At 39.1% G+C, this 12,650-nt stretch overlaps 1 protein-coding gene across 1 annotated transcript in view; it reads right to left on the reverse strand.

Moving 5' to 3' along the window:
• Positions 1 to 12,650, reverse strand: part of PTPRD (protein tyrosine phosphatase receptor type D) — a 431,923-nt gene that overhangs the window by 8,727 nt on the left and 410,546 nt on the right. The window contains exons 30-33 of the mRNA XM_024126828.3: positions 3,221 to 3,506; positions 2,633 to 2,811; positions 1,669 to 1,795; positions 389 to 514 (exon numbers count right to left, since the gene is read on the reverse strand). Coding sequence (XP_023982596.1) covers positions 389 to 514; positions 1,669 to 1,795; positions 2,633 to 2,811; positions 3,221 to 3,506 — 718 coding nt within the window. The remainder of the gene's footprint in view (positions 1 to 388; positions 515 to 1,668; positions 1,796 to 2,632; positions 2,812 to 3,220; positions 3,507 to 12,650) is intronic.

The raw sequence follows: 12,650 nt of genomic DNA on the forward strand, positions 1-12,650 counted from the left end.
CATGACCTAAAGGGCTTAGCAAAACAACAACATATTTACAGCCTCAAGTAATGAAGAAGTCAGAAAAGCTCCAAAGAGAATAAGCTGAGGAGGTGAATGTAAGCGCAGCCAACCAATCAATAAATGCTTCCCGGCACACACACTCACCAAGCACGTCCCCAAAGTTGGGCTGCCAGATGCTACATTTGAATGTGAGCCAAGCCTGGGTTTGTGAGAAACCTTACAGGACAGGAAAAGTTACTCTTATATTTAAAAAAAAAAATCCTCCAGGATGAGTGATTTCTTTTCACTTTGGGAGTATGGTCACTTGGCAAATATTTCTCCCAGGGATGCATTTTAGACTACTTTTCAGTTAATGGTTAAGAGCATTAAGACTGTGCCAACTTACCCTGGCATCTGTGACCTTGAATTCTCTTAGTATATATTGTGGCATGTTGTACTCAGCCATGGGATCTACAACAAAGTACTGGTATCTTGCAGATCGTTCTGCTGGCCAGTACTGGTGACATTTCTCCTAAGGAAAAAAAAAAGATTAATGTCAAGCTACATAAAGTGTAAATGAAGTTTTGTTTATCATGTATCTATATATTTAATGTCTTTCTTTCACTAATACAGTTTTAGAATTTAAGGTCATTTCAATCGCATATGACTCATTTTCTCTTTGAAACCATAGGTTCCCTGAGGATAGGGAAATCATGTGGTTCAATATTTGTGCACGTTATCAAGCATAGTACTTGGCATATAGTAGGTGCTTAATACACATCAGTTGACTGAATTCTTCAATAGGGTAAGCACCTTCACACTTACAAGTTAGACAATTAATTACATCAGTTCTCGGACATAATGCTAGTCACGTTAATCATGCATTGATCAACACTGTGTTTTGGAATGAAGAGAACCATCAAGTGTGAACACAGAAAGAAACCTCTGAATTGACCTGGTCCAATCTCCGTCAGCTGAAGAACCTTGAGCCCAGGCAGTTTTAATGACTTCAGTAACTAAACCAGAAAAGTCAAGTTACTTTCCTAGTTTGGTATTTTTTCACTCCCTCTGTGGGCTCTAAAAAGTTGGGTTTTGGATGCATCTCTACCATTGAGTTTATACAAAGACGAGAAAGAAAACATCTCAAGCACATATGGCAGAATGCTTGTATCTATTGAATCTAAGTGGTAGGTCCTTAGGTGTCTCTAATGCTATTTTATATATTTTTCAGAAGAATCATTTTTTAAAAGTAAAGCTGAGGTTACCAGATTATATCCTTAGAAAAACTACGTAACTTTCCAACAGTTTAATGGGAGTGGAAGATGAGCAGGTAAAAATTTGCTTCAGAGATGAAAAAAAGTCAAGTTCCTTCATACAGGGTAATGATGGCACACAAGCTCTAGCTTGCCCAGAGCGAAAGGAAGTAAGAACACATTGAGAGTCAAAACAAGTCAGACGTATTTGTCTCTATGATTGTGTTTCACTGGAACAAAGTACCAGTTCTTTCTTCAAAACACACGAAAGAACTTGATATGGCTTTGCAAGTTAAAATTCAACACAGTAATGAATGGCCCAGAACATGTCCGGAGTACTCTGTGTTTCAAAGAAATGACACTGGCACTCGGGTTTTTAAAATGAAATCCTCATTTCTCTTGTGGTTTGAGTGTCTTATAAGGAGACACTCACTCGGCCCATCTCACGCAGCTTGGTGAGCATCACAACGATGGTGGAATTGTGCTCCCAGAGCATCCGCCAGAAGTCTTCGGTGGTCTCCGCCAAGGGCCCCTGGGTAGCGATGTAAGCTTTCTGTTGTCTGAATCACAGAGAGTGAAAATAACATGTTAAAGTAATCAGAAAACATGCAAAGGTTTCGCATTTGATATGTAAACATCAAACCAGGTAATACAAAATGAAAACATTATTAATGCTATTGCAGTAAATTCCCATTAGGATTGTGTAATCAAATAAGAATATTTAATACATTTTGGGGATTTTGCAAAAGAAATTTCTTTGTTAATATTATGATGTATGTCTTTATCATTGTTTTTTATTTATTTATTTTTTGCGGTACGCGGGCCTCTCACTGTCGTGGCCTCTCCCGTTGCGGAGCACAGGCTCCGGACGCGCAGGCTCAGCGGCCATGGCTCACGGGCCCAGCTGCTCCGCGGCATGTGGGATCTTCCCGGACCGGGGCACGAACCCGTGTCCTCTGCATCGGCAGGCGGACCCTCAACCACTGCGCCACCAGGGAAGTCCTATAATTGTTATTTCAACTTCAGAGCAATGCTAATAGCTCGATTTCATGTGTCATACAAATCACTTAAGAAACAGTTGTGCAGCTTCATTTCGTAGAAATGACTCTTACACAGTCTATTACATTTATATAATATGGTACAAACAGTTTCTTTATGAACTCCTTCCACATCCAAATGACTTCTGAAAGAAGAGTGCACATGGACAGATTAAAAACTCTGTGACTGCTGCTTCTTACTCCTATCTAACATAATAAAAAAGCGAATACCAAGGGACTGAATGCTGACCTCTGCGGAAAGAAAACACTTTGAATTGAGATGAAATTCATTCTGGCTGTGAAACTAGGGCACATGTAAATAGCAAGGCTTTGGACCGTCAGGGGAGCAAGAGTGTATACCTGTATCCATCAATAAAGCTGGCATTGATGTAATCAGATCCTTCTACGCCCCGGATAGGCTGCAGGCATACCCTTGTGGATTCATATGGCATAATATTAACAAGGCGATTTTTGAATTTATTACATGGAAGATTGGCACTGATGAATCTTGAGGTGTGAGCTTTTGAACTGGCTAGACGCTGTTGTAGGAAAAAAGAAAAAAAATCAAAGATAATTTTAGCCTGTAGCGTGACTTCAGTGTACCCAAGATTCCCTCATGAGATACACAGATTTTGTTTGCTTTTAAGCAAAGGACTCTTCCAACTGTACTGCTTTTCACTTCTACCTAATGACTCCATATAGACCATGGAAGTTTTAAATATTATGTTCTGAGAGTATGATCTCTCCGTTTAAATTAGGGTACAAAAGAGCTCTAGGTATTATCAGGAAGCAAAGGATAGAAAAGGGAAGGAGGAAGAAAGTGTTTTACAGTCAGACACCTGAGGGAGAAGGTCAGGTGAATCTCGTAACTTCACAAATTTGAAAGGTTCAGAAGGACAATTCCAGAATGACTGTTCCTGAATTACCACATCACATCTAATATCATACCTTAAATTCGAGCTCCATCCCTGTGACATTCTCTCCTGTTTCTCTTTGTGTCAGCTTCTGAATGTAGGCATACAAGTTTCTAGCCGGCACTTCGGTATCCCCGCAAGTCACTGCCTCCGACAGTGCATCGTGGATAAAGATGTACTGGTCTTCTGTCTGAACCATGTAATTCCTCTGGGCTCTCATTAAAGTTACATGGCCATAAATGTCTACAGTTTTTTCATGCTTTATTCTTTCTAACATGGCGTCTATCACAATGAAACAGCCAGTCCGGCCAACTCCCGCACTACAAGGAAAACAGAGAAAATAAAGGTCCAAATGAATCTCTTGGGGAACCAACACATCATAACATTATTCTCATTACTTTTAATTAACGACGTTTTAAATCCATTAATTCTACTCAAATAGCTACTGTGATGATTTTGGGGGCATTCTAAACCAAAGGGTAGGGAACAAATTAACAAGTAAAAGGTGATTGGTTTCAAAATGTAAAATTATTAAATCTATAATTACTATGCTCCTTGATCATGTAACACAAAGCAGACATTAGTTTGAAATTATTATGAAAAAAAACACATTTAGGTTTTTTACATTAAAAGATAGTTTAAAAACTGGTCAAGATCGAACCAGGCTTTATCTTTTTACAAACTATTTCAGTCTATTTTAGTTCAATTTATTAAAAAAAGGGAAAAAGAAAACTAGTAAATCATTCAACCCGAAACATTTCACACTCTAAAACTCAGCGAGGAAGTTTTAAAACCAGTCTAGTGGGAAGTATAGAATTAAAATATTAAAATGTTGCCGCATACTCAAAATAGTGCAGTGTATTCTCAATGGAAAGCAATTCTTAGTAAAAAGCAATCACTAGAGAGTGTGGGTGTGCTTCTTGCTTTTACTCCTTTTTCTTCCAGAGTTGAATGTATTTTGAAATTTCAGGTGAAGTTCAAGTATTCTGTGTGGGAAAATAAAAGCCTCAGTCTTTGTTACTGAAGAAGCTCTGAGGCATTTTTTAAAACTCCATTACTTATATGGACTTATGGGTTGTTCTCCAGTTGGTGGGAACTGATTCAAAGAAGAGGAGGTGAGAGATCAACAAAGCACAGTGACAAGTTCTGCCGCCAAGGAGACAACCTAATTCACTGAACTGGATTACAGAGTCAGGTGGTTGGAACATTGGAATTTCCTCGAGTGTGGGAAAGAATACTAACAAAATAACACATCTGTGTTCTTAAATCCAAGGTAAGCCTTTTATTGTCTCTAATTTTATCAAACCCTTTTGGCTGAGTCCACTTATGTGTCACGTATGGCTGAATCCAAATGTTTTTCTCCTTCTGATCATGGATGCTTAGCTGGCTGGGAAACATGTAATCAACAGGAATAGGTATATATCAGCACCTTAGACACCAAGCAACAGACAGCCTCCTTCATTCACTACGTGCCAGTGTTCCCCGTCATTTGTATTTCTATGTGCTCATTTATTTGTCCACCTGTGCACTGATACATCCATCTCTTCATTCAATGAGCAGTGAAGTACTTTGCTAAGTAACATAGGGGTTACAACATTAAAGGTGACTTAGGTCCTACCTACAGCTCAGATTATCAGCGGAGATAATACTTTACATAAATATTTATAACACAAGAAAAAAAAGGTGTGTTGGTTTGTGGATGATGCGGCATTTGAACCAAGTTTTGAAGGACAGGAAGGATGGGGAACTGAGGAGACTGAAATAGCAAAAGAAATAGAATGGCTCTGGGAGCTGCACGTAAAATTTTCATAGGCCTAGTGAAGCAACAGTGCAAGGGATGTACCCAAACTTCATATAAATGAGTTTAATGAGCACTAGCGTACCTGATTCAACTGCCAAGTGGCTGTAGGTGGTAAGTGAGCATTTGGTAACAAATATTACCTTTATGTAACTACTGAGCAGCATAGATCAAACCCAGCCTCCACATAGGAGCCCTGAGGTTCAGATACTAGTTTATGCAGAAATAGGATATAACCACTATTTAAAAATTGTTTACTTTTTTTGTCTTGTCAGATGTAAAAACTGTCAGCATCTAGTCAGAGAGCCTCTGGATACTGACTGTAAGACTCCATTCAGGGTTTAAACCACAAAGTGACATGACATTGAAGTGTAATGCAAAAGCCTTCGGGAAAAAGTCTGAGAGATGATAGCACATTTCCTAGCACAAAACGATTAGAAACCTGATGCACTGAGATCCACGAAGTCCCATTTTCTTTAGTTAGTTTTACCAAAGAAACCTGTAAGATGGCAAGTTTTCCCTTACACTCCCCACCTTCTCCCTCCCCCATTCCCCCAGCAGGATTATAATCACCCTGTGTCCCAGATCCCTGTTGTCTTAAATACCACCCTACAGTCCCAGTCACATCATATTATTAGTTAGTCTGGTAGGGCCATTGTCTGCAAATAATGAGAATATCTTGAGAGCAGGAACTGCATTTTCTGTTTTCTGTGCCCTGCACCAAGCATGCAGTCAATGTGCAATAATGTTTGTGAAAAAGTGAATGAATTAGTGATTGGCATGAGAGGCCTTGTATAATGAGCATCCTATCCAAATATGGTAACGGGATCCCTCAGTCAGTGAAAGAAATCCTACATTTGATAAAGGTTCAGAACTGTGTGGAGAAGACGTGAAGAGTCCACAAAGTGTCTGATAGGGAAGAGGGAGACAGGAAAATGCTTTGAGTGGTCTCCACATCTTGGTCTCCTGATAAGCCATCACATTGCAAATAAAGAAACGAGGTAAGAATTAGCCTGGAAGACAGAGGCGGCCTCCACATTTGGTGTGTTCTAAGACTAAGTAAATCTTTTTCCTTCTTCTGTGTTGTCTTTCTAATTGTGCATTACTTCCATCTAGATACAATTTCATGCATTTCTGCCTAGTGGAAGACACACTGTAAGCCATATAACTGAACCCTATGTATCAAGTCAAATCTAGACAATGGCAGGAATATTTTGTCCAAATATGCATCGGGGGCCATTCCAAATGTCTGGATGATGCATGGTTCTATATTCTGGCAAAAAGATACTACAGAATCTTGCAAAATTGGTAGGGATAACTCCAGACCCTAACAATATCAACCTCTTCATGGTGATGATAATTCATTTTTTTTTTCCAAAAAAAATGAGGAAGGAAAAAAATCAAACATGTGCCTATGTCTACCTCATGAATTGTGGGAAGAAAAGAAACAAAGAACAGAGGCTATGACTTGTGCAAAACTTATTTTTTCCTCCTCCAAACACAAAATATTGTTAACAGCCCAATCTTGCTCTTCATATGGAAGAGAGGGAAGAAAGTGTCCCCTGGAACTTACATGTTACCTCTTTTCTATGATGAGGAGTTCTTGGGGGTTTTAAATGTTAGAGATGTCTCTTAGCTTGAAGCAAGACCATGAGGTTCAAAATACTTTTTCCAGATACCAGTGGCTGGGTGTCCCTGAGACAGTCACTTAACCTCTCGTTTTTCTGTTCTTAAATCATGATAGTGATAATTAACTCGTTAATTATCTAGTAAGTTTTAAGGCTGAATTAAACATATAGAGTGTTTTGCAAACATAAAGAAAGATGCAGTCGCTTTGTAGGTACAAACTCCATCTAAAAATTCTACCTCTAAAGCTGACAACAAGAAATAGGAAATGTTAATGCCAGGAAATTTTTGATAGAATCACCACAGGATCATTTGAGATCAGGCTTTCAAAATCTTGCTTTAATCTACCCCCTCAAGCTTTTCTTCCTTTCCTCCCCATATTTCCAATAATAATACCTTATGTTTGAGGAAGTTTCTGCTTTCACACATATTCTCAAGGTAAATGAGATGGCAGTGAAACGCCTTCTCACCACAGGGCTTGGCGTCCTGGAGGTATTCAGCAAATGTCTCTCAGTTTCCTTTCCCCTTCAGTGATTCACAACATTCAGGAACTTCCCTGAAGTCGTATAGCTAATGGTAAATGGTCAAATAGGGACTCCAATGCAGGTTCTGAGATGCTAAACTTTAGCACCACATTTCAGGGCATCACCATTACTTCACATGTCTTTCTGCCATCTGGGTAAGCAACAATTGCCAAATATGGAAACTTTCTTGTGACCCATCCCTCTATAACATTCCTTTAGCAGTGTTTAACTATCCCTAATGAAAGTTCCTTGAAAAGCCTTTCTTCCTTGGTTTCTATGACTCTGATTGAGGGATTATGATGAACATCAGATACTCCCCTTTGGGTTTATGGTAGGAAGGGAGGAGATTTTATAATGACCTCAAATACAAAATAACCTGAAACATGTTGCATATGAAATTAGCCAAAAAGATCTGTGTGACTCACGTAATGGTTCCATTGACTCTAGGACAGGGTAGAATTTCTATCACGTTGGAAACCAAAATCAAAGATCAAAAACTCTGGGCTTCCCTGGTGGCGCAGTGGTTGAGAGTCCGCCTGCCGATGTAGGGGACGCGGGTTCGTGCCCCGGTCTGGGAGGATCCCACATGCCGCAGAGCGGCTGGGCCCGTGAGCCATGGCCGCTGAGCCTGCGTGTCCGGAGCCTGTGCTCCGCAACGCGAGGGGCCACAACAGTGAGAGGCCCGCGTGCCGCATTAAAAAAAAAAAAAAAAAAATCAACAACTCTAAATGTCATCTTCAGAAATCTACTGGCAGCTCTTTAGACTGTGCCTCAGTATGTAATGTTTTTTTTCTATCGGATCCCTGTAGGATAATCCCTGATTATCCTCCTGCTTCTCTGGATTCTTCCATCTGAATCTCTTTCTCTAATTTACATATTTCTGCCAGCCCCCAAAATGGAGATAATATCCCCAAAGTTCTGTCCTCCTTTCTCTCATTCTCCTTCATGGTTCCTTCATGGTTCAGCAATAATCTTCAAACAAATGATTCCTAAAGTAATAGCCCTTTCTTTGAGCATAAGGGAGACCTATATTTCAAACTGCTCCCAGGTTTCTCTTGAAATAAACATATACCAAGAATAATCAACATCTTCTCTGCTCAGATGTGCTCTTCCCACTCTCACTGTCCTTGTCATTCGGGTCTAAAATGTAAGGATCAGCTTGCATTGTTTTTGCCTTTTGCCCTGAACAATAACAAATTATAAATTTCTATGCATTCAGTTTCTCCAGATTCATTCCTCTATCCATCAGTGGTGTGCCAGAGCTGGCAAAAGTCAATCGTTAAATTCTCAGAAATCCTTTATTAAAAATAAAGGTAACACTCAAAATACATTGCTTCTTAATTATTTTACATTTATGCCCTTCAGGTGAAAATATTATATAATGGTATGCTACTGAGTATATCTCCCCAGCTTTTGGATTCAGTGATGTCACATTTGTAGCCTGGAATCAGCCACTGTGGGAGTACTTACACCAAGGTAATTGAACAATACTATTCCCTACCTCCAACCCCTGCCACCCCAAGCTGGTGGTTACATATTACCAGCACACAGACTATCCTAATTCATCTATTCCTACCACCACCCAGGGATAGACAGGAAATGCTCATTACTTTGTTCTTCCATCCTCATTTGCTATACTATACTCTTTCCTAAGATTCTGCAGGCTATTATCCCACAAATATTTACTGAGTGCCTATCGTGTGCTAAGATATCGGGGAAGTGGTGAACAAAACAAACATCATCCTTGCCTCATGGAGATGGCAGTGTAGTGGGGGAATTTGATATTAATAATCATATGAATAAATATATAATTATAAATCTCAACAACTGTTGTGAGGTAAATGTGTAGAATCCTGGAGGAGCACTTTTGAGGAAGTGTCATTTAAACTGATATCTGTTAGGAACTGGACTGCATCTCCTCAAAATTCATGTGTTGAAGCTCTAACCCCCACTGTGACTGTTCAAAAATAGGGTCTTTAGGGAGGTAATTCAGGTTAAATGAGGTCATAATGGTGGGTCCCTAATCCAGTAGGGCTGGTGACCTTGTAAGAATATAAGAGACTCCAGAGATCTCTCTCTCTGTGCACAAATATGTAGGAAAGGCCGTGTGAGGACACAGCTAGAAGGCGACCATGGTAAATTAAGCCAAGAAGAGAGGTCTCACCAGAAACCAACCCTGATGGCACCTGAGTCTTGTACTTCTGGCCTCCTCAACTGTGAAAAAATAGTTATATTATTTAAGGCACTCAGTCTGTGGTACTTTGTTATGGCAGCCCTAGTGAACTAATACAGTACCTAAAGGACAAGGAATGGTTTGCTGAGTGAAGACGGGTGGGAAAGCTTTTGAGGAGAAAGAATATCCCAAGAAGAGGCCCTGGAATGGAAAATAGCTTAGTATATTGGAGTAATTAAAAGAAAGCCAGGGCGGCTGGAAGGCAGTGAGGGGAAAAAGGGCATGTTCTACACATTTATTTTCCATTTTAAGGATTGTTTAAAATTTTTATTACATCTATAACTCTATTAACAACAATTGTTTAAAATAATTCTGTTTTACTTGTTCATAGTTTACCTTTATGACATGGCTCATCTATTCTTGAGTTCTTTATTTTGTTACATTTATTGGTTTGCTAGAGTACGTCTTTGAATAATGCTTCATATAAAATATGCATGGGTAGTATTATTTCTGATGTCATATATCTGAGAAGCTCTTTATTTGTCTTTACGTAGGGCCAGCAACTTGGCTATGTGTAGGATTATTGGGCTCCAATATTATTTCCTCAACTCTAAATATATTGCTCCACGGTCTTCCTTTGTATTTTGAAGAAGTCATAGGCAAGTCTTATGTTTTGTCTTTTAGTAGAAATTTTACCCCAAGTGCTTGTGGGTTTTTTCATTAACTTAGAGGTTCAATAATTTCATGTGGATGTGTATTAGGCACTGGTCCCATCATTAAATCTGCATGGCTCTCAGGTAATAACAATACTTTTACTATAAGAGTCACAGCTTTCCCTCAGAACCAGGAAAATTAAACATATTTTAAGCTTTCCCACCTCTGGGCTTTTGCTTATACAGGCTCTCTGTCCTCCTTATTGTGTCCACATGTTGATATCTACCTTCCTTCAAGACTCAACTCACATGCTGCATCCTTGATCAAGACTTTACCCTTGGTTTATTTCTCTTTGGATCCTTATGACAATTTATACCACTTTATTGGCAACTGCCATACCTTATTTTTGTTCTCTGGTTATTATCTTTATGCCAGTTGATACTCTCCTTTAGGGGAAGAACAACAGCTTCCTTGTCTCTATTGCGTTTGACAGTTTCTCCTGGCAATTTCCATGCCAGGGAACTCAAAGGTGCTCAACTTGAGTTGCAAATTTTTTTTTTTTTTTTTTGCGGTACGTGGGCCCCTCACCGCTGTGGCCCCTCCCACCACGGAGCACAGGCTCCGGACGCGCAGGCTCAGCAGCCATGGCTCACGGGCCCAGCCGCTCCGCGGCATGTGGGATCTTCCCGGACCGCGGCACGAACCAGCGCCCCCTGCATCAGCAGGCGGAGTCCCAACCACTGCGCCACCAGGGAAGCCCGAGTTGCAAATTTTTTAAAAACGTAAGTTTAAAAAATATTGTCTTCTCCTGGATCAATAACAAATACAGGAACATTCCCCCAAAGGCCCCTGCATGGGAGTATTCCTTTGATACATGTTTATAAAGATAAAGGGAGTTCTTATAACTTGATGAGATGGAAACAACCTGTGCTTATGTTTTACTCCAGTTGCTCATAAATAACAAACCTCAGGCACCACATTTTTCTTAAGAAATTGAACGTTGAACATTCAGAGCTTTTAAAAGAATGCCAGCCTACTTTTGTTTGAATTTCCAAGTTCCCGCAGCAGCACATATTTTACTTCCTTCTCCAATTTGCTCTATTTTTCACCCATCAGTATCTGAGTGCAGTGCACCTCTCAAAATGAAGAATTGTAGTTCTAAAAGCAAATGCATTTTTCTTTGATCCTGAAAAACTTAGCTCCTCATAGCGGCGATAATGATGGAACCCTATTTAGTGCTGTTTGTTTTTCATCATTTCAACAGCCTTCAACGTGAAACATGATAAGAACAGCAAAACTGATAAACCACCCTTATTTTTATCTGTATTCTGTCAGAGTAGTTGCCAAGCACAAAGACAGATTTTTCTAAATATCTTTGGGAGAAAAAGAAGAGTGCACAACCCTGTGCTTCAGGCCGAGGCCAGCACAATTCGGGACATTTATTATGTTACAGAAAATTCCAGCAAGAAGGGAGGAGGACAGCACTTTTAAATCGAGTCTAGGATTAGGTTGGTCTCTGTTACCCTTGGAGTAAAACCAACTTTCTAAGTTACCTTCGGGTGAGGACAATAATTCCACTAAGGTAAACCAAATTATTGACAAACTTTTGCCTTAAAAAAAAAAAAAAGTTTCAGTGAGTGATAGACATTCCAGTGTTTGCAAGCTGAAAAACTAGGCAATCCATTAAACAAATACGCCTACTAGGAAATTGTTATTACTTCACTATTATCATTCATCCAGTTACAACATTTGTTTTCAATTTCTAAAAACATGATTGAGTTAGTCCCAGGAGTTGAAATATGCTTAATGTCCCGTGATGCGATACGGTAGTAATGTGCAAAAGGAAAACATTAAGAGGCACGAGGGGGCTATTTTGTACTAAAATCATTCTGGGCATGTGCTTAAAAGTTGGCTTTTCTGATTAATCTGGTGGAGTTTTAATGCTGACCCTTTACTGATACTTCAATGATATGGCAAAGAAAGACAACAGAATTAGAAGATTTTACAGATCATTTAGTTGGGTGCAAAGACAGTACAACATGGCCCCAAAATCATGGTGAGCATTTCATACATATATCAGCTCGTGCTTTGATTGGATATTATAGTTCAGCTATAAAAAGAATGGCATTTATGAACTGCAAGACTATTAAAAAAGGAATCTAATAGAATGGATTGAGTTTTATGACTGAGGTTTACAAGATTCATCAGATGACTATCCTGATAAAACTGTGATGTGATCCTGATATGACTGCTGTTTTGAAACTCTTCTCTTTTTTGACAAAAATTAACATTTAACTTAATATACAGCTATACTGGGCATCTCTAGAATATTTAGGGCTCTCTACAAAAAATAGACCCATAAGTATTTTAGTATTACATCCTCTGGCATCTCTTTAGAATGACCAGAGAAATTATACAGATTTCTTGGATATAAATATTCATCCGCCTAATTCACTTTTATATATTATTATAAAATAAAAACTAAAAATATATTTTTGGACAAACTGTCATTGAAATGCAGTAGAATATATCCATGCTATTAAGTAGTTGTTTGCGAGGGCAATTTTGCAGTGTTTGTTAAAATTTTAAATGCACACATCCTTTGACACACACTTCTAGAAATCTTTCATGGAGGTATATGTACACATATGCACAGAGAGTTTTAGAAAGTGATTTTCATTGCAGCATT

The sequence above is a fragment of the Physeter macrocephalus genome, chromosome 9, assembly GCF_002837175.3.
Source record: "Physeter macrocephalus isolate SW-GA chromosome 9, ASM283717v5, whole genome shotgun sequence".
NCBI classification, from domain to species: domain Eukaryota; kingdom Metazoa; phylum Chordata; class Mammalia; order Artiodactyla; family Physeteridae; genus Physeter; species Physeter macrocephalus.